Source organism: Mirounga angustirostris, unplaced genomic scaffold (assembly GCF_029215605.1).
Source record: "Mirounga angustirostris isolate CCGP_5_RB_7025 unplaced genomic scaffold, mMirAng1.0.hap1 SCAF_12, whole genome shotgun sequence".
Lineage (NCBI taxonomy): Eukaryota > Metazoa > Chordata > Mammalia > Carnivora > Phocidae > Mirounga > Mirounga angustirostris.
In genome coordinates, this window is record NW_026991720.1 from 53,348,560 (window position 1) to 53,374,062 (window position 25,503).

Genomic DNA, 25,503 nt, shown 5'->3' on the forward strand with positions numbered 1-25,503 from the left:
TCATTTATAGAAATAAACCTTAAGGTAAGACAACTATGTACATTTGATAGAAGAGACTAACTTAAATAAAGATGTGTGACAAGGAAAACAATACACTTCATTGTAAAATTATAGTCAAAGCCTAATACTTTTAACAAATGATCTTTATATTTTCTCTTCAAAAGTTATAAGAACTCTTGGGGCGCCTGGGTGGCTCAGTCAGTTAAGGGTCTGACTCTTGGTTTTGGCTCAGGTCCTGGTCTCAGACACCTGAGATTGAGCCCCACATCAGGCTCTGCTTGTTCCTCTCCCTCTGCTCCTCACCCCCCCCCATATTGTCACTCTCAAGAAATAAAAAATCTTAAAAAAGTTATAAGAACTCTTCAGTTTAACTACTTTGTCCTCTCAGTTTCTTCATCACAATAAAGCTCCAGAAGACCATGAATTTATAATACCTCTATTACTATTTTCTAAATTAGTGGTTTATTTCAGTAATTGCTCACAGCTAAGATTAGATCTCAAGATTATATCCACATACGTGCCCTTAACCATGATATATGGCAATAGACAGAAATTATTTAAAGCAAAAGAACTACTGAAAAGAAAAAACAGTGGATCACATTTGTATCCCTTTCCCCTTTATATAAGGGAGTTTATTATTTTATATTTCTATTCTGCTGTCCCTTAGAAGAATTCAATGTACTTTATCACAGCTTGGGCAGGCAATAATCTATTCATTATCGAAGAATACTCTTTGCCATTATCAAAGAATACCCTTGATGATTCTGAAAAGGAAAGGAACATACACATTTCTAAACCTAGTAAATATTATATAAACTAAGAGAACAGCTTGAAAAAAACCAAAACTACATTTAATTATTACTTAGCCTAAAAAGTTCTTAAGTTAGGTTCTTACAAAGGCTACCAGATTTGGATCATATTAAAATTTTAGTTTCAATTAATATGCAAAAAATTGTGAATGATTTTAAAATCCTCAACGAGAAAGTGTAAATTTTGACTAGATTTACAATATCTGGAGTACAGCTATCCAGCTGAGTATCTAATGTTTCAGTACAAAAAGGAACTAAATGCTAAAACACAAGAAAAAACTTAATGTAATGTTAACGTTTATTAGCAGTTATAAAACACAAGGTCAATTTAAAACTAATAGATACCATTATATAAAATCAGAGGATTTTACAGTAACAGAACACTGAGATTTTTAATACTACCAAAGAATTAATAATTATCTTTTATTCAATTAACAAAAAAGGCAAAGCATTCCAAAATGTGAAATCCAAAGTTTCTGTACACTACAAGTGAACTAAATATCAGTCCTTGATATAACTGATAAATTTTTTTTTTTAAAGATTTTATTTATTTATTTGACAGAGACAGAGATAGCAAGAGCAGGAACACAAGCAGCGGGAGTGGGAGAGGGAGAAGCAGGCCTCCCCTCGAGGAGGGAGCCCGATGTGGGACTCGATCCCAGGACCCTGGGATCATGACCTGAGCCGAAGGCAGACGCTTAATGACCGAGCCACCCAGGCAGCACCCATAACTGATAAATTTTAAAGAATGCCCATATACTTAGGGAAAATGAAATCAAAGCACTGAATATAAAGCATTTTTTTCAACAGAGCTATAAATATTTACCAAGTACCAACCATATGCAAGGCACTATCTAGGCACACTGGAGGAAGCCAAGATGATCATTGTACAATCAGAAGTAGTAGAGTGGACCATAACTTAGTTACCTCCCATTCAAAACTGTTTGTTTTCCTATGGCAATAAGAGCATCTCAGGGCCTCTAGATCAGGTACAAGGGTTGCCAAGAAAAGGGTAGATGGGAAATCTGGCAGGGAATGGAAAACTTTTTTTGAAAATCCAAATGAACCAGATTATTCTACATCACTCCTCCATGATTTAAGGCCATACTATAAAGAAGTTATTAAGTGCTTTACTCTATGATAAAAAATATAATTTCTCTTATTCAGAAAATTAGAGGATCCCTGAGGAGTAGCTGACATGCAATTCTAGAACAAGCTAGAAGGCATTAAGAATATGAGATTTTCATGGGCAGAGATTCAACAACCTTCCTCAATAAGTTATACCTTGTTCAATGACTTAATATACTTCCTTAATTTAACCTAAATTTCACCTCCCAACATAATTACACTTTGTTCAGTTTTCTAAGGAAATAGAGAACTATCATTAGTATCTGCATGGAGAACCAATTTAAAGCCACCTCTCATGCTTTCCTTCCTTTCTGTTTCTTTGATATGGAAAACCAAACTTGATCCAATATTTATATAAAGATCCAGCAAAACAGAACACAGAAAAAAACTCTTTCACCCCAAATCTTGTTCATTTACCTCTTAATATTATGTCTACCAAAAAGCAAAAAAGAAACAACAAAAAAACGCTAAGAAAAACCCATGAAAAGCCCTAACTCATTCTTTGTTAACTATAATTCACCACTCTCAACAATTTCTCCCCATACTATTTTATGCACAGTATGATTATTTAACCCAGTCAAATGTATCATAAAAGTACAAATACTGGAAAATGTTTACAAGAAAGTAGCTACTAGCGTAAAGGCCATTACAAGTTTCTAAGTTTGTGACTCTAACACCAAAAATAAAATTAAGGGGGGGGGGGAAGAAAAGAGCAGAGATACAAAATGGGTGAATTCTGGACATAAAACATCTGGATTTGGACATAAAATATCTATTAAAATAGTTTACAAAATAAAATTTAAATAAAGTTTTAGTTTTGCTAGATGAAGAAACTGCATCAATAGGAAACTACTTAGCAACCAAATCATTGCCACTTGGGACAGGAAAAAAAACAAAATTAACTTTAAGACCTTATTCCCCTGAGAAAGGAAGAAAAATTTGCCTGTAATTTTCTTTCTAATAAAAAAACTTAAAATACTTGGATGTCTACTTAAGCCTCAAAGAGTTAGACCTAAGTTACCTGGGGTTTGCCACCAACTAAAGGTGTGATTTGGGTAAACTATCTACTTTGGGCCTTGGTTTTTTTACTTACAAACAAAAAAAGCTGAACCAAAGATGAACTGTAAAGGTAGCTTGGAAATCAGAATTTGTCATCTTTCAATCAGGTTAAAAAAAGTTGTATACACATACATATATGTGTGTATATATATACATACATACACATGCATACATTTAATTACCTATACACACACATAGCTCAGTATCATCCTGAATACTCAAGTTACTTCTAAAGAAAACTTCCCATTTAACAGTATTTAATACTATTTCTTTCTTTTTTTTTTTTAAGGGAGGAGGAGGGCATACAGGGGGAGAGAGGGAGAGAGAATCTTAAGCAGGCTCCACACTGAGCAAGAAGCCCGACACAGGGCTGGATCTCACAATCCTGAGATCCTGAGATCATGACCTGAGCTGAAATCAAGAGTTGGACACTTAACCCACTGAGCCACCCAGGAATCCCAATACTATTTCTTAGTAAGATTCTTTGCCATAAGCATTATAAAAGAAATCAGCAACTTACTGTTTTAAAATATGTATTAATAGAAAATGTGGGTATAGTAAGGCTGACAGATGAGAAGAATGCCTTGAAAAGACTGTTGTTCAATTCCCAAGAGGAGGGGGCAAGCCATGCCACAGGAGGCCACACAGGGAAGCACCAGGATTAGTCAGAAGGCAGAGGAAGGGGGAACTGTGGACAAGATTCCCACAGGAAGGAAAAGACAAGACAGGGGCAAACAGGTTTAGGACTGGATAGTTTTGAGTAATTTCAGAGGGTCCTGGGGCACTGAGGCTGTGTCCCTGGTTGTCTGGGCGGGTAGATGGTAGCCGAAATGTGAGAGACTAAAAAGGATAGACTGGGGAGTGGCTGGTTTGTATTTGAAAAGCACACAAAAGGGGGAGTTGTTTACTCTCTCTAGGAAATGATGAATCCTGGAAGGGGCAGTACTTTCCAGGGCCAGCAAGGCCCCAGATGTCAAAACATCAGAAGACAGAAAATAAAGCCACAGTTTACATATCCAATTAAGGTGGTAACAGAGAAGTCTCATTTCTGCTGGGTATTTACTGACACTCAGTATATACAGCACTGCACTATATGCTACAGATACAAAAATGACCATGTAATAGAAAATGAGACCGCAAAATGCTAAATACACACACCTATTAATTTAGAAGAGTAAGGGTAAATTTATAATAATAATACTTTACATCTATTTAGTGCTTTGGTATTTATAAAACATTTTCACATACTACTCCATTTAATCCTCAGAAAAACCCTGTGCAATAGGCAGTATAATCTTCATTTTACAGATGCTTACTAATCGCTCAAGAAAGCTAAAGGACATCACCATATCACATATAGTAACCAGCAGACCAGGGGACTGGAGCCTGGTCCTGATTCTTGTCCACTGCTACTTTCACCAGCATCACAAGGTCTCCTTCATTTTAAGTTAAAGCTATAGTATTACTGTGTAGAAAAGAATACTTACCTATTCCTAACCACTGAGAACTGACTGCTCAATGGCCTCTAACACACAGAAAAGCATGTAGGATTCTTAATAACTAAAGAAACATAAATAACTTACTGGGGTACTTTTAATAGTATTTGAGGGCACAATTTGTGTGGGTTTTTTTTTTAATTTCTGTATAATAGTAGAGTGCTAGACCCCACATAACCTAAGAGATGATTTCCAAAACAGCTTTTATTTCTCAGTAATCAGGGGTAACTAAATACTTTTAAAAGTGTTTCTATAAATTTAAATTAACTTACCAAATGAAATCCAAGCAAATATTATAAGTGCTTTTGAAACCCATGTTTAAGAAAAATCCGTTTTATCACTATTTAATAAAAAAAAAAAATACTGGGGTGCCTGGATAGCTCCCTTGGTTAATTGTCTGACTCTTGATTTCAGCTAAGGTCATGATCTCAGAGAGATGGAGCCCCACGTCGAGCTCTGAGCTCAGTGGGGAGTCTGCTGGAGATTCTCTCTCCCTCTGCTTCTACCCCTCCACCCTAAAAAAAAAAATCTCCACAGAAGACATTCTACAAATGCATCTTGACATTAGTACGATCCAGCATTTAAAGTACTTTCTTCCCAAGGTAGCAACTGGAATCTGTTATTAAACTCCAAGCGCCAGCAGTTGTGATGCCGAAAATGGTGTTTTCCCGCTATAATACTTTTAAACTTAAAATTCTAATGTTCCAGCAGATGAAGATACTACTGCTCTCATGAGACATCTCTGGACTACAAATCAGCGGTCATATCCTCCACCTTCCAGAATAAGCAGTAAAAAGTTTTCTCCTTTGAAACTGAGATATAAAGATCCACCTAAGTCTTTTACTTCTATATTCCTAGATTTGACTCTATTATCCCTGGGGCAGGCTGACAAAGTCTACGTCATGAGGTGATAAGGTAATAAAACAGGTAGGCTGGATGATCACTGTTAAGTTGCAGAGCAAGAAGGCAACAAGGACTGTAGTAAAATCATTGGTCTGAAGATCAGGATCTAGCTTTTGGAAAAGTTAGGAGGTAATATTGGGTAAGAGAGCTCTCTGAAGTTACTTCCTGCAACGTTTATTCTCACAGAGCTAATCTATGCTGCTTGTTAGCTAGAGGAGCTCAGGCCTAAGCAAGCATACTCCCTGGCTTAAAGGGCAGCTGGTCTCTGACCAGGCATCTTCAATGTCTATATCCACTGGCAAGGGCATTTTCAGGAGTCAGATGAGTTCCCACATGGCAATATGAATGCCCAAGGGTATAGAGCCCTGACTCTCATTTTTGGTGTTGCTGAAGGCTAGGCATGTGCTTAGTTTAAAAGGATGGTAGCTTATCATTTTCTATAAATTCTGCAAATCCTTAATAATGACTCAAACTTAAATGACTGACCTTTTTTTAAAGGACAACAGCATTAGACTCAATACTAGATTTGGCTTCAAAAATTTGCCACAAAAACAAAACCTTACACATTTAGAAATATGGACATATCTCATTCACGGTTTTACTCCCAAAAGTAATCAACTTGACTTAAAAAAGAGAAACACGGTTAAATGATATTTTTCCTGAGTTTTCCTCTTGGCTTATGGAAATAAAATAAAATCTAAGTCCAATTTGGTTTTCACATGCTTGTGCTTAAAATTTTAACACTAAACAAAAATCTCAAATATCATACTTTACAAAATACATACATACACAAACATTTCATTGTAACAAAAGGAAAAAACCAAGACCTCCATTTAGTGGCAGAGTTAATCTGCTACCCAGCAACAGAGCTCTTTTCTTAAATATATCATGGTTACCTCTGCTCATCAAACTGCTTATGGAATGAAACATGTTTGCCTTCCAGTTTGAAAATTATACATAGGAATCATTATCTGTTCCGATAGCTACCAGAGAACCTTTTTAAAAGCACATGAAAGCTGTGAACATGTTGATTTTCAAGAATCAAGTTTTCTTTGTGATTTGGGGTAGGGGTGGGAGTGTGAGGAAGTATGTTAATTTTTTAGAATCACCCCAAAATGAGTTGGTATCCTTAATTAAAAGACAGTGTTGGGGGCGCCTGGGTGGCTCAGTTGTTAAGCATCTGCCTTTGGCTCAGGTCATGATCCCTGGGTCCTGGGATAGAGCCCCACATCGGGCTTCCTGCTTGGCGGGAAGCCTGCTTCTCCCTCTCCCACTCCCCCTGCTTCTGTTCCCTCTCTTGCTGTCTCTCTCTCTGTCAAATAAATAAATAAAATCTTTAAAAAAATAAAAAATAAAAAAAAAAAGAGTGTTGGGAGAACAAGGAAGGTGATGATGAATAGGCCCACAAATATAAAATATAATCTCCTGAAGTTTTTACTCAATGTTTACAATGAGTAAATATATATATGTAAATGTGTACATACACACAAACTTAGAGATAGATGAAATGAACTCAATCATATCTTTTCAAAATACAGAGACTAAACTAAATCATTCTCATAGACTATAAATTTACTCGGGTGTATCAATCTCTTGTAAAATGTAAACTGGTCTTTAATTTTCATTGGTAGTTACTTTATTTTAGTCTTTTAAAAAGATTTTATTTATTTATTTGTGAGAGAGAGAGAGGGCGCACACGCAAGCGCGGGGCGGGGGCAGAGGGAGAGGGACAAGCAGACTCCCCACTGAGCAGGGAGCCTGATGTGAGGCTTAATCCCAGAACCCTGGGATCATGATCTGAGCCAAAGGCAGAAACTTAACCAACTGAGTCACCCAGGTGCCCCTGGTAGTTACTTTAAAAAGGAGGAAAAAAAAAAACTTTTAAAACTTTTCATAAAAACTAATTTTCCCAGACACAAGGATTTATGATTAAACTGGAATAAGAGGCTTTTGGTGTTTTTGTTTTGTTTTGTTTTTTGGAATAAGAGTTTTGAAGCCAGATGGAATCTGGGTTCTTTTCCCAATATGCCCATGTATTAATTCTCTAACACTGGACAAATTATTTAACCTTCCTGAGCTGTGATTTCCTCATCTATTAAAAAGAGCAATAATCTAAGATTGAGATAAAACACCTAAAATAAAGAATAGGACCCATGATTACAGAACATGTCTGTTTTGTTTCCCCAGCATCTAGAACAATGTCTGGTATACAGTGGCAGATATTCAAATATTTTTTATTATTTATCCACTAGACAACAATAATAAAGTTAAAGCACCTGTCAATTGAACTAATGGTACACAAAAATGACTAAAGAATTATTTGAAGAACATAAATTCTATACATAAAATTCTTACTGTCTTTGGGTTCTCCTAAAAGTCATTTCTTAACATTTCCTTCAGATAGTAAATTCCTATCTACTGACATGTCACATGCTGATCAAGAAGTAAGTCATGAAATATAGGCCTCATAAAGCATATACTTTTTGGCATGCCTGATAATTTTATTAATTTTTGTATCAGTATAATATAAATGACATATAAAATTAATATAACATACTCATTACTATAATATCAATTGTATTTAATAATGTTTAATATAAATACTGATATTACATATTAAATATTAATATATTATAATAAATATTAATATTACTGTATTATAAATATTGTAAGACTCCTCTATGGTTTATATTCTTAGAATGTTTTAAAAAACTCATTCAAAATTGATTTATGGTACACATATATTTAATAAAGGAAATGTTCTTACTAACCTCAAATTCCCAATCAACACAGGATACACAAAGTAATAAAATCTTTTTTTCCCCCTAATCCTCTCTGTGGCATTTCTGCCCTGTGCCCCTAAAGGGTGATAAAGAGTAGAGTGCTCAGCTAAAAATACAGGAATCAATGCCTTATTGAATCTACTACACTAATTACAATAAGTTACTTAAAATAGTATCGCTTAGCTGTAAAGGTAGGTGATAGTCCTGTTCATCCAGACCAGCCTTATCAAAAGTACTTTAACTTACCAGCCGAATAACATTTTGGCTGTATAACCTTGGCCAAGATACTAACCTCTGATAACCTTGGTTTCCTGTTTTATAAACTGACCTTATCTTTACCTTCTTCATAGAATTGCAAAAATTAAATGGGTTAATATACATAAAATGTTTAAGCCCAGTGCCTGACACACAGGAAACAATGAATTAATTCCACAAATGATCACAGGAAACACACACTGTAGCACAAGGGGACTGTATAGTGAGAGACAATTTAAGTGGTAATGGACAAAGTACAGGGTTCTAGAGACAAAATGTGTTTAGATTATGTGACCCTGAGCAAGTTATTTACCACTGGAGGCCTTAGTTTTTGCACATGACCACAATGCTTAACTTTACACAGTGTTCTGAAGAGTAAATGAGTTAATGTATCAAGTGCTGCATACAGTATCTGGCACACTACAAATATGCAATAAATGTGAGCCAAATATAAGAGTTAAAGAACCCTTTTACTTGTTTCATTCATAAAAGAAAAATGAACTAATTTCTTTCCCCATTAAAACATTATGGAAGAGGAAGTTCAATCCCATGTTATCTGATCATATAAGGAACACATCAAGCCTCATGATACAGATGCTTAGTACCCAGCTGCTGAATTTATGAATGGAGTCTCCCAGCAGAGTCCATAAAATGAGTAAAAGTATATAAAGAGATTACCAAAACCATGTACCTGCCCTACCATTAGAATCAATATAGGTACTGAAATCCTGCCAGTGAGAACAAAGGGTGAGAGAAATTCTAGAAATAAAAATACAATGTGTTTTAATTTTATAAAACTATATTAATAAAACCACAATTGTGATAAAATTAAAATAATCCAATTACTGCTTCAACAAGCATATTATCATAATTTGTAGCATTTCTGACAAATACCTGTCAAATGTTAACACCTCAAATTGGTTCATATGTAGATTTAAATATATGCAAAAGTGTATAGGATTTACAAACCACTTTAAGTATAATAATTTCTCCTATATAAATTCAGTTAGTACTTGTCACCATATGCACCTACTCTCTTCTTCTTCCCTCTTCTTTCTCAACTCCTCAGCCTAGGCACCCTCAACTACAGCCAAAAAAGGATGTTCCACCCCTCCCCACCCCCACACCAGGGACAGGTACCCACTTACCACAGCACAGATCACTATTTGGTTCCTATACTCCTGTGCAAAAGCAGCTCCGCTTCTGTGAACAAAAAGCTATGGTGACTTGACTCATTATTTACAGAACTATACTAAACCCTCTCTGGCTACATTATGAGGCACCTACATAATAAATTCAGAGGGACAGAAACAACCTGTAAACTTTAAATACCTTTGGATTCTCCTCAAAACTCCCCTCACTGCTAAGATTCTCACCTGTAACTGTCTACCACAACATATGGAACAATCAGATATAAGTTCCTTTTATTTCATTTTACTAATCAATTTTCCTTTTATGAACATAAACTCTCTCATTCCTTTTTTAAGTATGCATCTTGAATCTATTCCAAGGACCTATTGATCCCATTCTCCTATGAAATCAAAGTTCTCCACCTGTGTCCTTTTCCCTAGTTCAGTACCAGGATTATAAGGTACCAAGCAACATTCATCAATGTGCAAGTTGAAAAATACCATAATAGATAAGACACAGCCCCTGCCCATAGGTTTACAATTCGCCTTTCATGTGTGTTAATATTTCTTGATCCCAGTCCGAATTTTTTAACATTTGTAGGAAACTCCTTAAATGGATCTCCAAACTGCATGTAAAATCCAACATAACCATTTAAAATGGCCCTCCTCATCCTGACCTGGCAAAACTTTAGTAATCCATTAAGGTCCCCTTAGAGGCTCAGTTATAACCCTCTCCATGAAAACATTTCTGGAACCCTAGAAGCAGAACCAGTTTTTCTTTCCTGTGGGCTTCTATAACACCTCACTCACCGTCTTTATAAACCAAATGCCACGCTGTAATTTAATTAACTATATATTCATCATATCCCATTGAGTCTAAGATGTAAGTGACTGTAAGGACAAAAAATTTCTGCTAATTAAATTATGACATGCCTTTGACTGTAAGATGCATTTCAAATTCAAAGATGTTAAAATGTTAAAAAAAAGAAAAAGTACGTCTTAGAAGCAAAGAAATAAAATACAGTATGTCTCTGCAACAGGTAATATATTCTGTGAAAGCAGCAAACATGTCTCACTTCATCTTCAGTTTCTTAATGCCTGTTACTATACTTGGTATGGAGTAGAGGAAAAGAACCAGCAAACGTGATGTTTTTACCTAATCCCTTACCACTTCTTTCAGGTCAACATTCTCGGTACTAAAGGGAAGTCTGACAACCTGTTTTTTGTATTAAGCAAGTTCACTGCCATAGCCTTTCTAAAGGCCACTGTGAATTCATGACTAAATTACTCCAACAACATGCTTGTTTACTGGCCTCCTGATTCTAACTTCTCCACACTTTTATCTATAAACACTTTAATAATATCATTTGCTCTGCCAATCCTTCCATCCAATCTCTTCGATCCACTAAATTCAGGTTTTTCAAACTTATTTTTATTATTATTTTGGCAGAGTCCCTTCTTCAAACAACACATTAGGAAACAATCCAATAAACACATAACTTCTCTGAAGCAAAGGTGACAGGCTGCTAACTTGGGATACTCTGAGCTACTCTATAAGACCACTGCACTGCTATGGAGCTCAGGCGAGAGAATGCCGCTTGCTGTGTTAGCTCCCTGCTTCCTCGTGAGGACTTCATGCTTTTTACTTCAGCTGCTTGGCTCAAGACATCCACTCTCTTCACCTCTCTATCGTCAGTCTCAAATGTCCACTTTCCAAACCAATCTTCGAGGCCTGTTTTAAGTCTTCACCACAGAAAACCTTCCTTGTTTACTCTAATCCACTGATCTCAGCTGTCTCTGAACTCTTGTTAACTTGTTTTCCATATCTCAAAACCCAGTATTTAAGAATAAACTCTCATCTGCAATTGTAGCTGCTCTGTAATTGTTTCATGCATGTAAGCCTCACCTCCCCACCATGAGCATCCTTTTAAGACAAGTGAGTACTTTCAGAGTCTAACACAGACAGAGCATGCAGCAGACACTCAGCTCTTCTACAGTGAAACACACTGCTTTTTTTTCCCACCTGTAGATTACCTCTCTCCATCCTTAGCTGAACTTCATAGGTTTCTGATAGTCCTTTTATACAACTTTCTCTTTTGCATCTGATATTTAACTCAAGCTAATATCCACATCTAAAACTACTCGTTCTCCTACTGTATTTTCTCTTCCTTATGATTTTCTTAATAACATTTTTTTCTCTGGTTTACTTTAAGAATATAGTATATAATACATACAACATAAAAAATGTGTTAAGTAACTCTATGTTATCAGTAAGGCTCCCAGGCAACAGTAGGCTCTTAGTAGTTAAGTCTGGGGGGAGTCAAAAGTTACATGCTAATTTTCAACTATGTGAGGGTCATCACCCTTAATCCTCATGCTGTTCAAGGGTCAACTGTAGAATTTTCTTTAGAATATTCTAACTTTTTTTGTATGTACTATGTCATGTATCTTTGCTACTCTATGAGATAAAAAGGGAAGGAATTAATACTATTTTACAAATGAGAAAAGGACAAAACTCCAACTATAACATGTTTGCCCAGGATGGATAAGCTTATGGGGAGCAGCACCTGAGCAAAAACTTAGGAGTTCTAATTCTTAGTCCTGTTGTACTATAAATTTTAAAGTGTTTTCCTACAGCATATACATCTTCTCAAGCAAGCTGTAAGCACCCCGCCCATGCAATCAGGTGCACCAGCATGATAAGGGGACCTCCTGCAGCACAGTTTCCCTTCTTATCTTCCCCTATGACCTAGTAACATTTAAATGAAATCCCCTCATGTCTTTTCTTGTGTAGTGCATCCTGACCAATAAAAGCATGTGGCTAGGGGTCCTCCCTCTCTCTGTTCCCCAGCTGCTTAGCTAAGCCATCCCCTGGCATTCCCTCTCATGTGACCCCCTCTCTCAGTGTACAGTGACAGTCTCTTTAGCACGTGCGAGTATAATAAACTTTCTTTTTCCTCTGCCTCTCCTGTCTCCTCTTTCAGCCACACCCGACTATCACCTAGAACACAAAATACCTGGGCTCTAGGAAGCCTCTCAGTACGTACGTCTGCAGAAGGAATAAACCTACTACTTGAACCGCACCTCTCTGATAAAGCAGATAGTCCCTACTCCTAACTGTATTACCATATCTAAGGAAAAGAGAACCTTCATATATCTCAGTTAATACTCTTTCTATTTAAAAGGGTCTCGAGTCTCAAATGACTTTTTTTTAAGCCTTTCTCCTTTTTATTTTAGCAATGGATTGTGGAAAACTGATTTTATCTTGATGTGAAAATACAATGCATGGTGATCTTGCCTGATGGGTTTAGTATTTTCTGCATAATTTTTTAAAAAACACCTATGTGCTACATATTCTGTGCCAAAAAGAAAGAGATATTGGATCTGTTTATTCCAAGGAGTAAATTCACAAATTCGAAGCTGTGAGTGCTTCCAGAGTTTGAACTCTGTAAGAATCCTAGATTTTCCAAATGTTCTCCAATTTCACTAAAGAAAAAGTAATCACATTGTTCATACTAAAGTGACAGTATCAGAAACATAACTAAACATGGTTAAAGAGCTACTGAGATAAAATATCTTAACTAGAAATCAATGTTGGACAAGAAATGTATGTTTAAAATACTAATGCTTTGGTAGTTACCAAATAAAAGTGCAAGTAACATAGAAAAATAGCATCTAAGAGTGCAGTAAGTCTAACAAATAGTGAAGAACAGAAATCTATTTATGAATTATTATACTTATTACTTAATAGAATTCACCTTAATTATACTCCAAGAAAAACTGTAAATGTGACCCTCAAAATCCCCACCCCCCCAATCTGTAAATATTTGTGGTCAGTCATTAAGTTTAACTAAGACAGAGAACTCTCACCATATGCTGGATGGAAATACCCAGAATAGGACCATATAATCAAATATTCATAGAATCTTCAATTTTAGATTAGAAGACTTACAGTTTACCTAATCAAACTTTCTGTACAAGAAATTCTTCTACATTCTGCATTGTCTCTGAGAGATGGACATCCAGCCTCTAATACAGGAAGAGCACTACCCTCTGAAACAAACCATTCCATTATTTTACAGCACTAGTCCCTGTGTGTAAATATACATATTCTATTGGCTTCCCAGGGCCAAGCAAAACAGATTTAAAAAAAAAAAAAAAAGCCAAAGACAGTGGTCACACCTTCTCTTGTTTTAACAATAAAACCCCCCACTCTTTAATTATTGCTAATGAAATGTTTTCCACACTCTGCATCTCAGCAATCCCTCCTGATATGCTTGCCAGTTTGTCAGTGTCTCATTTAAAATGTGCCACACCTAGCAATGCATACAATATTGCAGAAATGGTCTGACAAACACAAAATAAAGGAGGAGCTTTACTCTACTTAGTTCATATTAAGCCAATAAATCCCAAATCACCTTCACATGTCCTGCTGCCAACCTAGGTTTTTCATCTTGTGGGTATACGATTTCCCCTACCCCTTTAAACAGAGGATCTATTGTATTTATCTTGATAATTCTGACCCAGCATTCCAGAGTATTAAGATCACTTTGAATCTCAAGTCTATCCCCATCATAATTATTAGCAAAGTCTCCCAGCTTTACCTCACCTTTAAATTCATTAAATAGGCCATCTTTCACTATAGTATTTGTAAAAAATATTCAACTGGACTATACCAAGGATAGAACCTTATGCAATACCACCACTGACTTCCACTGAAGTAGACAATCATTTTTCATGTAATTGAGCAACCAGGTATGGGCCTTTAAAGAAATCATGACTACCAACGCTGATATCAAAATACATTGTGGCGACATTATTTCTTTTCTATACTCACCTGGACACCCTAGAGGAAGAATACATAAACCTAGTTTCTTAGTGAACCCATACGGGTTCCCAGTGATCCCTGAATTCTTTTTTAAATGCTCAGAAGCCAACTACTGGATAATCCACTCAGGGACTCTGTTAAAGATGTTATCAACTCATCTGTCTGCAATATAGGATGTTTTCAGAAAATGAGGTACTTAATTCATGCTCAATTCTTCCATGCTGTGTAACTTTTAAGTTATTTATACTGGCCTGAAACTAAATTTGAAAGTTCCTTCAGACCCGAGGATGGCATTTATCTGAATCATTCTGACTCCCAAAAAGCAACTAAATGTCCCTTATCTTCTCACTTACCTTGAACAAAGAATTTCAGTGAATTACAGCTCTAGTCATTTCAGGTAGAAGTGCATTTTCCTTGCTGGTTAACAGAGGCACAGTAGAGTATCTCTGTCTTTTCTTCATATTGCACCATTTTGCTGAAGCAGTAAGTGTCTTTTGCTGTGATCTGAAGCCTTATGAGTTGTTTAGAATTATTGTAAAAGCCTACTTTATTATGAGTTTCTGCTTTCCTGACATTATTCTTAAAATGTCAAGCTGCTCTTTGTTTTCATTCTTAATCCTATGTCCTTCCTTCTACCTTCCACGTATAGTATTGTAAAATGTGAGTTTAACACAGAGATCTCCATGCAGCCATAATAGTTTCTATTCACCATTTCTTTTACCACTTTTAGTCATAATTGTCTGTCAGTGCCACAGAATGTTAGGACTAGAACAAACTTTAACTGCATAGTCAGCATTTCAATTTTCAAAACCACCTACCCTTTATGGGATGTAAAGACAGATCAGACACAAAAGGGTGAAAAATAGCCTTTACCTGTGAACTCATCCTTTTACCTTATGTCTCCTGAACAAAAACCTCAGAATCACAGATGATTTTAAATCATGGTTCTACCACTTACTGGAGGGTAAACTTTCTTAAATTAAAGCTCATGAGGCTATCTGTAAAATAGGCACAATAAGAAAATCTAACAAAGATATTATGAGTTTTAATGAGATAACATAAAAAATACCTATCTTAGCACCTAACACACTAAGGTAAACAATAAATGTTTTCTTCCTCCACAAGTCTCATTAAAAAAAAAAGCCATTTCTAAATATAGTTTGAGAATAGATACAGTATCTGGACAGCCTAATGATTTGCTTACCTACATACAGAATGTACTAATCTCATTAAGTTCTGAATTTGCTCTTTTAAGGACAAAATAATACCACTAAGATTCCACCATTAAACTCAGTAACAAGGAGACCTAGGGAATTGTGCTTTTACCAACACTATATTCAATATACTAAAGCTGAATATCCAGTGACAACAGACACAATCCATCTGGAGAAGACCAAGTCAAGCTACTCTCCTTGTCTGGTCCCTAAACTTCAACTACATGTACTCATTTACTAGCAAAAGATTTGGGTAACAAAGCCAGCAATAGAGCAGAAAGACAACTGGAGCGCCAGTCAAGATTCCAGTCCTCACTCTGCCAAAATGTACAAGAAATTCATCTTTCTGGGCTTCAGTTTCTTCATTTTTAAAAATACCACTAAGGAATGAGGGAGAGGGAGAGACACTCAATTATATTTAAATTACATTAGTTAACTACAATTTCATTAGGCCTTTAACTCACCACATACATACATAAGCAATTTGTGGTTCAACAGGTTTCCCTTTGCCACAATTTGCTCATTCATTAAGTAGCAAACTGACAGGCATTATGAACATCCAATCTTAAAGTACAGAAGAGCCCACATGTCCCCTCTCAATTATTACTATGTCATCCCCAAGTACTTCATGTAGCACTCTAGAACCTCTTACCCATATTTCTGCTCTCACTTATAACAGAAACATACAAAATTCCTTTATAAATACTTCAGCAACGATACCAAAAGGCTACAACTGGTGAATGACAACCTCAAAGATCCTTTCAAACTAGAATTCTATCATCCTGTAAATCCATATTATTTCTTTAAGATCTATGTATGGCACTTTCCCATCTTCCTTCTTAATCAAGCTTCCTTCTTTTTCCTCTCCAACTTGCTTTTATGCCTGCTCCAATATTAAGTATTACTTATTATATGTTCCCTGATTCAGATTCAAAAAACAGATAATTAAAACTATTTTCCCTTGCGCCCCTCTCTATCCTGAAATCCTTCTCAAAGATGCCCTCTAAAAATTAATGTGGCTTTACAACGGATATGTTTTCATCTTCCATGAAAAACTTAAAAATTAGTAATGATACTGTTATGTCATCATCAACAAATCTTAAAGGTCATGCTATACATCATCCAATGGGTAAAACCAACTTGGTAATTCAGAACCTAAATTACTTGTACAGGGTACAAGATATAAGTTCCTCATAACAAATTCAATATGTAATAAACAGTACTCTAAGATTTTAGAGAAATAAAATTACAAGAGCAAACTGACTTAAAAAAAAAAATTACCAAACACAGGAGGCATTTGTATAGTTACACACACAAATGCGTGCATATGTTTATATATCTGTATATATGTATGATACATGTATCTTATTTTAAGATGCCTAAAAAAATCCAAATTAACAGAACATATATAGCTAAGAAAAATCATATTAGTATTAAAATTCAAGTCAATTTCTACTTTTAGGAGCTCTGTAAAAAAGTTTGGTGTAAGCAGTTGATTCTACTAGATAGTCAGGTTTCTAAATTAAATATAAATGTCAGTTATTTTGTTTGGCCCCCATTTTCCCTAATTATGAAGAACTGGCCTTCCCATTCCTGATTCTGCTACATCCCCAGGTTTCATATTTTAATCCCCCCAAAAGTAAAGGAAGGTTTGACAGTCAAGTTCTTGAAGGGCGAGCAACATCTTTTGAGTTTGAACTTCCTTTGTGTAGGAATTAGCCTAATAATGTGAACTGCCACTAAAGTGAAAAAAAGAAATACCCATCCATCAAGCAAAAACATGACCTATTACAACAGATGGATGATTAAGGCCAAAACCAAATCAAATCCCCAGTCAATGCAAGTTAATTACAGATTTAGATATCAATGGTCCCTACATGTTCCAAATTTTTTAACTAAGGAGATGTAACTCCTAAAGTTCATTTTATCTAAGGCTCATTGGCTACCTGAGTACACTGTGCAAACAGGTAGTTCTCTTAGAGCAAAAATCTTACTTTTGTCACTTAGTTAAAACAAAGGATGTTCTTAAACCAGCAGTACGACGTTACCTTTGTTCTTAAAGAGGGAATTCTGCTTTTCCTTCCGTCAAAGTCAAACTCACAATTCCAACAAGAAATAAACACTAAGTATGTAGGAGGAACATGTACTTAGTTCCTACTACAATTCCAACTAATTAAATGCTAGATACTCAGCCTGGAAGTCAGGATTCTGAGAGGAGACCAAACCACAGAAACACATTATGCTGAATTCATTATCATGGAAAGAGATTCCCCCTGGGTTGTCACTAACATTCTCATTTCATAAAATCAAGTATGAAGCTCCCTAGCTTCAAGAACTGGTTTCATTTGATTACCATATAAATTTTTTTCTTCCTATCATCCAGACCCTTCCCATGTCTCTTGAAGAGTGACATGAGGATGGATGATAACTTTTAGCCCGTTGTTATTGAGCTAGTCATTACATTCTGTCAAAGCCAACTATTAATAATTTTTTCAAGCTTAGTAATAGTTGTCATAAATATTTAGAGCAAAAATTTTCCCATTAATTAAACAAAATTAAATAATACCATTTAGGGGGAAGGAACAGACATATGAAATAATTAAAAAGTACCAAAAGGTGGGGATACAAAGTAAAAGATCAGAACTTACAGGGTTCATTTATAAAAGGGATATATGTGCACTATATATCTAGGCCCAGATTAATTGCACTGACTTGTAGAAGTCAGTACAATTCTGGGCTTTATAACATGGCTATCTTCTTAAAATGATTGAGCTTATCTATTAGAACATAAACTCTTTAACATCAACGAAATTTTAAATCTTTGGTTTCAGGAGAAAAAAAACCCAACTTGGTAAAGTTTAAATTTCCTGATACACTTAAGTGATACCCAAATCATGTAAACTTAAATAATAATAAAAAAAATTAGCTCTGAAAATGAAGACTAAACATACCTCTTGGGATTGCTCAGCATGTGGCTAGTCAAAATATGCTTGTGAAATAAAAACTCTAAGTTCTCTCTGCCATCAAAATCCATTCCATGAGGCACACATGAACTAGCTCCAACACCCATCTGCTTCCATATTTTGCTTTACGGTTCACTACTAATGTCTAGATCCTTGGTTCTCAAATTTCAATGAGATTTAGAATGACCTGGAAAGTTTATTTGAAAAGCAAATGCCTTGACCACACCCCCAAAAGTTATAGTTCCAGAAAGTGGATCCTGCCTTCCTAATAATGCATCATTCAAATAAATCTGAGTTAGGTCGTCAGAAGACCATACTCTTATCAATGATTTGCTCTCACAATGGGTAAGGGGGAAACTCTGGGTTGTAACTGATACCAATTACAGTACAGAAGAATTAACTATTCCTAACCTAAATTATAACTCATTCAATTCTCTTAATCATAATTCACTAACTAATGCTTAAAAGGCAAATCAAAATGTAACTAAAGTAACTTTTGATAATGCAAGCTGTCATTCAACCCATCAAAAAAAGACATTTTTCTTTAATACTTAAGATATGGTCAATTTTTAGAAAAGAGTATGAACAAAGCAAGCATGCTATGGATTGTAATCCAGAGAAATACTTATATAATTGTGCTGCAATAGCTTTAGGGGAGAAAAGTACCACACTCAAAATACTTTGATTAGGTTACCGTGCTATCAATACAGAAGCCACTAATCACATGTGGCTATTTAAATTGAAATTAAATAAATTAAAAATTCAGTTCCTCAGTTGCACTAGCCACATTTTAAACACTCAACAGCTGCACATGGCTAACACACCGGATAGGATATACAACACTTCATCATCACAGAAAATTCTACTGGATAGGTCTGGTTTAGAGGTAATGGGCATCTAAATAAAACACATAATCTCTGTTCTTCATCACAGAACTCTATCTGACAACATCCAATTATAAATATATACATTTACTTTAGGTAGTAACTGTAAAACAAAAACCCTAGCATAATTTTTCTGAAACCTGTTTCAAGAAAGATCATTAAAAAGTGATGTGCTTATTCATTTCAGATTATCAAAATAAAAATATTTAACTAAACAGATCTGACCGTATCAAAGGCGCTAAAACCACAACTAGGTTTTCACCAAATCAGAATCAGTAAAAAGTGTTTAATTACTAGAAAACAAAGGTATTATTAGGTAAAAAAAAGATGAATCAAGAAAATTTAAAATAATAAGACTACTTTTCCAAATACTTTAGAAATCTCCTTATATGCATAACCAACAACCGCTTTATAATTGGTTTTAAAATAACTTTTACTACAATTCAAAATAGCAACATTCTATTTCATTTTTAATTGTTTTTCAACAACTTCACACTAAAAATACCTGAAAATAATATAACAACCATAAGATTTAGGTATAATTTTATATGTAAGTAACTATTCAAAATCCTGGGAAAATCCTGGTTTTAGCAGAAAAACACATAAAAATTAATCAATTTGTAACTTACAACTGTATCTCTAAACTGCATCAATATCTAGTTTAAAACACTGTATAACAAAACGCAAAAGCATGAGCAACAAGATACTGAAGCAGAACTTCCAATTTAAGAAAAAGTTAGCCTTATTACAAAGTAGAATTTAAAGTTCAACAGATTCACAACTGTATACTAATTCAGCTTTAAATCTACTTTCTTTTAAAGAAGATATAAACATCATTTTTATCAGAGTTCTTTCTGAAGAGTTCAAGTGTATTCAAATATGATCTCTAAATTACAGAAGACAATTATGATTCTAATCAGGAAGTTCTGCTCCATGGAAGAATAACTTTTTAAAAGTGTCTAGCAAATTTTACACGGAAAATCTAATATTAAAATGTACAGATGTGAATGGGTCACACTGATGACGATATTCATGGCAGTTAATATAATATTCCTGTGATTTTAGATTCCTTATGATTATGTTTATTTCAGAGATCTACATCAAATCTAAGAGTTAGCAAAGAAAAGCAGTAACTGTTATTAAAAACTACATGAAAGGATCTTACAGAGAAAAGACCAGAGTAACTTACCTGCAACACTAGTGATTGTAACTGGAACTCCTTGCACTTGAACACCTGCAGCACCCAGGTTGGCAACACTCACTGTCTGAAGGTTAGGCACTGATGCAAGCTGAGCAGTATTCAAAGTTATTGGGGCACCAGCAACAGCCACAGGAGCAATCTGAGCAAGAGTTGTGCCACCACTTGAAGACACTGGGGTGATGGTTAATTGTTGGGATAACCCAGCATTCTGAACTTGCAAATTTGAAAGACTCTGAATATTCTGAACCTGTACAGTTTGCCAACTGATTTGCCCTGAAGGTGTTAAAGTTGGAGCCCTGATAAGCACCTGAGTCGGATTTACTGCTTGAAGTTGAACATTCTGCAAAGGCTGCTGCTGGATGGTCTGAATTGTCTGCCCTGACTGCAGTTGAAATGACTGCGGTGGAATAGCCTGAATGATCTGTTGCTGAGGCTGTTGGATCTGGATCTGCTGTAAGATAGGTTGGCCTACAATTTGCACCTGCTGAAGAGAATTGGATTGATCCTGTGTATTCTGTATTCCATTAGACTGAAGCTGACTGGAGCTCTGTGCTTCAGACTCAGTAGCAGCAGGTGTTTGAGATTCTTCAATAGTGCGTTCGGAACTACTGGCTGATGTGCTTGCATACTGGCCCGTGTCTGCTGAGCTCACTAATGTGTCACTGCTCGTCAGAGATGTTGAAGCAGTGGTTGTGCAGGTAGTGGAGGAGGAGGGAGATTCCGGCATAGTACTGGCAGAAGCAGTGGTGGTGGTGGGTGTGGAAACTAACTGACTCCCATTGGAAGTCCCACTATCAGTAGTAGTAGCAGGCTGGCCAACCTGTCCAGTCCCTCCTCCAGCAGTCACGTTGTTTATCACTGGCAAAGCTAAAGTCACTCCTCCAATGTTAATTGGTAGGGTTGTTACAACTTGAGCCTGAGTACCAGGAAGGGTCTGTAATTGCAGTGGTATTGAAACACCAGGTCTAATTTGGACTGGAACGGTCTGATTTGCCAGGTTTTGAGCAAGAATATTCCCAGAAGCTGTCCTGTTAGCAGCTGTGAGTATAGCTTGATTATTACCTGCAGAAATGAGCTGAATTTGACCCTGCAAATCCTGTAGAGATGAACTACTAGTTGGATTGATTTGAATTTGCTGGCCTTCCACTGTCTGAAGTTGTGGGATCACTTGGTACTGTACACTACCACTTGGATTTTGTACTTGTATGACTTGAAATTGACCAGGGGTGGAAGAATTACCTGATTTAGTTTTTGTAGGAGATGCACTCCCGTTATTACTGCTGGAAGAACTAGATGAACTAGAAGCTGGCTGAGAAACGTTATTTTCTTTTGAAGCAGGAGGAGTGGAGGCAACAAGTTGCCAAGTGTTTCCAGCAAGTTGTGTTGTTACCAGTTCTAGCTGTTGTGGTTGATTTTGAAGTTGCACCAATCCTTGGCTTGGGTCTATAATTATTTGTTGTTGTCCAGTTGCTTGATTTTCACCAGGAGTCCCTATTTTGCTGCAAGTAGCTGCCAGTAAAGCCAGAGGAGAGGGCTGAGAGTCCTACCCAAAATGAGATGGTAAAGGAGAGGGGGGGGGAAAAAGTGGGCGGATTTAGTGGAGGCCAGTAGTTGGAAGGGGTTTATTTATTTATTTATTTTGACAGCTCTACGTTTCAGAACTTACTCAGGAAGTGACAGAAATAAAAAAGAAATAGTAACAAAAGCAGTAAGATAGAAGAATAAGGAAGCAGATACTGTAATATAAAGTTCAAATAAAAGGAAATGTCTAACAAACTTTTCTAAAGTACATTCTCATGAATTCAAAATGCCCTTGGGAAAATACACACCGTTTTCTACTAGTCTGAGTCCCTAATGTAATTTTAAACAACGTTATAACCTCAAACATGTGAAATCTTTATGAATTTACAATTTAACTTCCTCACTCTCAGAAGGATGCTTTGAGTGGATGAACATTTGTATTCTGTTCTTCAGTTCTGGGCAATTAAAGGACAAAACTCCCTCTCTCCCCTAACGTTTCGTGATGAATTTTTTTTATGTTTGCTTTTACCTGGGAGCCTGAGGTTTTGGGTTTTTTATTGTTATTCTCTGGCTCAGAGGTTTTCCCTCCTTCTGTAGCCATCGCCGCTGCTGCCGCCGCCGCCGCCGCCGCCTCCTCCTCCTCCTCCTTCTTCTGATCTGCAACAAACCCCCCCCCAACGACAACAGGTTATTAGGATTATTATTATTCGTCTTCCCCCCTCCTCTTCTCCCCCTCCCCCTGAACATTAATCTCCATAAACCCGCGATCCACGCACACCGGCAGGGGGTGGGGGAGAAGGAGGGAAGGGAGGAGGGGGATATCACAAAACGTGGTTTGAAACCCGACCCATCCGCTCCAGAGCAACACCCAGAAGGTTGTTCTCTCTCAGACATTAAGACAAAACACAACCCTCCTTCCCACCCCCCGATACCCTCCCTTCCTCTCCTCCTCCCCTTAAAGCATCTCAGCGGCCCCGGGGGAGGGGGGAGAACCGAGCAGGGTCTGGGGAGGGAGGGAGGGAGGGAGGCGGTGAAGGAGACCGAGGGGGGTGGAGAATACGTACCGCTCATCCCGCATTAACAGGACAAACCCTCAGACGGAGACACAGGGATAGAGGTGGGTGGGGGTGGGGGCGAGGCGGGAGGAGAGGCCGGTCCCGCCCGCCCGCGGTGGCTCGGAGGAGGCTGTAGCTGGCACAGGCTCTGCCTCTTTTTCCGCGAATGGCCGCCGCTGGGCTGTGGCGTAGCAGCTCCTCTCTCCGCCCGAGCCCGGCTGACTCGCCCTTGATTGACAGCGGCGGCGCGCGGCGCGGGCGGCGGCGCGGGCCGGGGGCGGGGCCAGGGCGGCGCGAGCCCGGCCGACTCCCCACCCCCCTCGGCCTCTCTCCGCCGGAGCCGCCGACTCTCCACCCCTTCCCCCAGCGGATTGGCCGCCGACCTGCCGGGGGCCGGGGCGCTGGGGCCGCCTCCTCTCCACCCCCTTTCCCGGGGTTAGCCTTTCAGCCGCTTTTCTTTTCCTCCGTTGGCTTCTCCGGTGCTCCTTCTCTCGGCGTTCTAGCTCAGGCTCGCTGCCGGTAGGCCCTCCATACAGCCAAACTTGTTGTCTCAGGATATCCCGCCCCCTACTCATTTCCCAGCGCCCTCCCCTCAAAAACCTGCTCCAGCATCCCTCGGAATTGCCACTAACGAAAAAAGTAGGGCTGCCGCTCAAGGGAAGCGAGCGGGTCGGATAAGCGGGCTTGCGAACCACCGACTACTCGGCGCGCCGGGTGAACTGCCCGCTGCCCCTGCGCAGGGAGCATGGCTTTCCTGAGGCGCATCCGGACCCGGGCGCCCTTTTTCCCTGGCTCGGTCCCCATTGGCTGAGCTCCTGGTGACGCGCGCTGAGTGGTGGGAGAAAGGGGGCGGTTCGCTGCCGCAAAGGCTCTCGGCCCTTGTAGTTTCCGCTGGCCGCGGCGGCCCATCCCAGGCACCGCCTTCCCTCCCGCCCCCGACCGAGGCCTGGCTGCGGAGCGGAAAGCTGCCCGAGGGGGCGGTGGCGGCAGGGCGTGGCCGGGGCCGAGTGGGAGTTGAACTAAGCGAGGGGGAGGGGGAATGGGTGTTGTTTGTCTGGGCCTATCCGCCGCGCGGGGCTGCCCAAACCACCTCTGCCACCGCCTCCTCGGCTCCAAGCCGCTCCCCGCGGGGCGAGCTCACGCCCGGAGCGCTTGGCGATTGAGCGGGCGGCGGCGTGGGGAGGCGGGGTTTGCTGTCCTCCGGGTTTGAATGAACCCGGTTTCTAGGAGCAGTGCCTTCGCCTTTCCTTTCTTTGCTCACCTCCCTCCTTCAGGCCTTCCGTTTCAAATAAGAGGCCTGCTTTGCCACAGAGAAGGATCTTCCATTTTAGTTGTTGTCTCTGGCTGGCTGCTGGAACCGAGCAGTGACCCACCTTCTAAGGTTGCATCGTGTTTTGGCAAATAGCCCCTGTGGTTGGCGGACCTCTCGCTCTTACCGGTCCCACAAGATTCTGGAGGCGAAGAAAAGCCCAGCTCCGTCTGGGTCAGCCCCGGTCACCGTTCAGCATAAGCTTCTGGGCAGGTGGAATTGACATCTGGCTGCACAAAGCATTGTAATGTTAAATGCACTTGAGTAGTCTTCAAAGCTGTCCTTTAAAGTCCTGAAGTCAGGATGACACCATAGAATATAATAAGCGCCTGATTAAGTGTACCAAAGGGGGAAGTGAATTGCTAATAAACACTGGCCCTGGGAACAAGGCGCTCTTACACACCCAGGCTCGCAGTCACCCACTCCCTTTTTTACCTGGGCTCCACACACAGCCTTGAGCGTGTTTTGTCTCCTGCTTGAGGCCTAATGTGTTGCAAGGGTGAGGAGGTCCCAGGTGCTGCACTTGACTGGCATTTCCTTTGCTTGTTAAAGTAATTGCAACGTTGGCTGATGACAAAGCCAGCAGTGCAGAAAGACAAAGCACTTCAAATAAAGAATTACATAGTATTGTCTACCCCTTCTTTAAAAAATGAGACTAAGATCCTTAAATAACCTGCTTCCCCACCACCACCACCATGTGCAATATAGAAGCTCAAAGTGCTTCTTGCATTTACAGATAAACCGTCTATTCTTGAGTCTTTTTTTTTTTTTTTTCAATTCACTATGATAAATGAAGGAAGACATTTTGCAGTCTTACGAATTGGGGCATTCCTTGGCAGTTTTCTTACCTTACAAAACCTGCTTCAGAGGGACAGTGTCACTGGCTCTGAACCACAGATTTTAAAAAGAATGCTTATCCATTCAGTATAGATCTACAAAGTCTTTTAAATATTCTGTACCCTCTA

At 38.4% G+C, this 25,503-nt stretch overlaps 1 protein-coding gene across 3 annotated transcripts in view; it reads right to left on the reverse strand.

Annotated features, from left to right (window-relative positions):
- SP4 (Sp4 transcription factor) overlaps positions 1–23,962 on the reverse strand; it is an 87,897-nt gene extending 63,935 nt beyond the window's left edge. Inside the window, exons 1-3 of one of the 3 annotated variants that reach the window (XR_010406504.1) lie at positions 23,239–23,962; positions 22,704–22,831; positions 20,642–22,196 (exon numbers count right to left, since the gene is read on the reverse strand). Coding sequence is in view for 2 of the 3 variants with exons in the window: in XM_045864593.3 (XP_045720549.1) it covers positions 20,642–22,196; positions 22,704–22,831; positions 23,239–23,245 (1,690 nt within the window). In the remaining variant the exon portion in view is untranslated. The remainder of the gene's footprint in view (positions 1–20,641; positions 22,197–22,703; positions 22,832–23,238) is intronic. The other 2 variants (XM_045864593.3, XM_064575182.1) reach the window with 2 other exon arrangements.
- Positions 23,963–25,503: the final 1,541 nt, after the last annotated feature.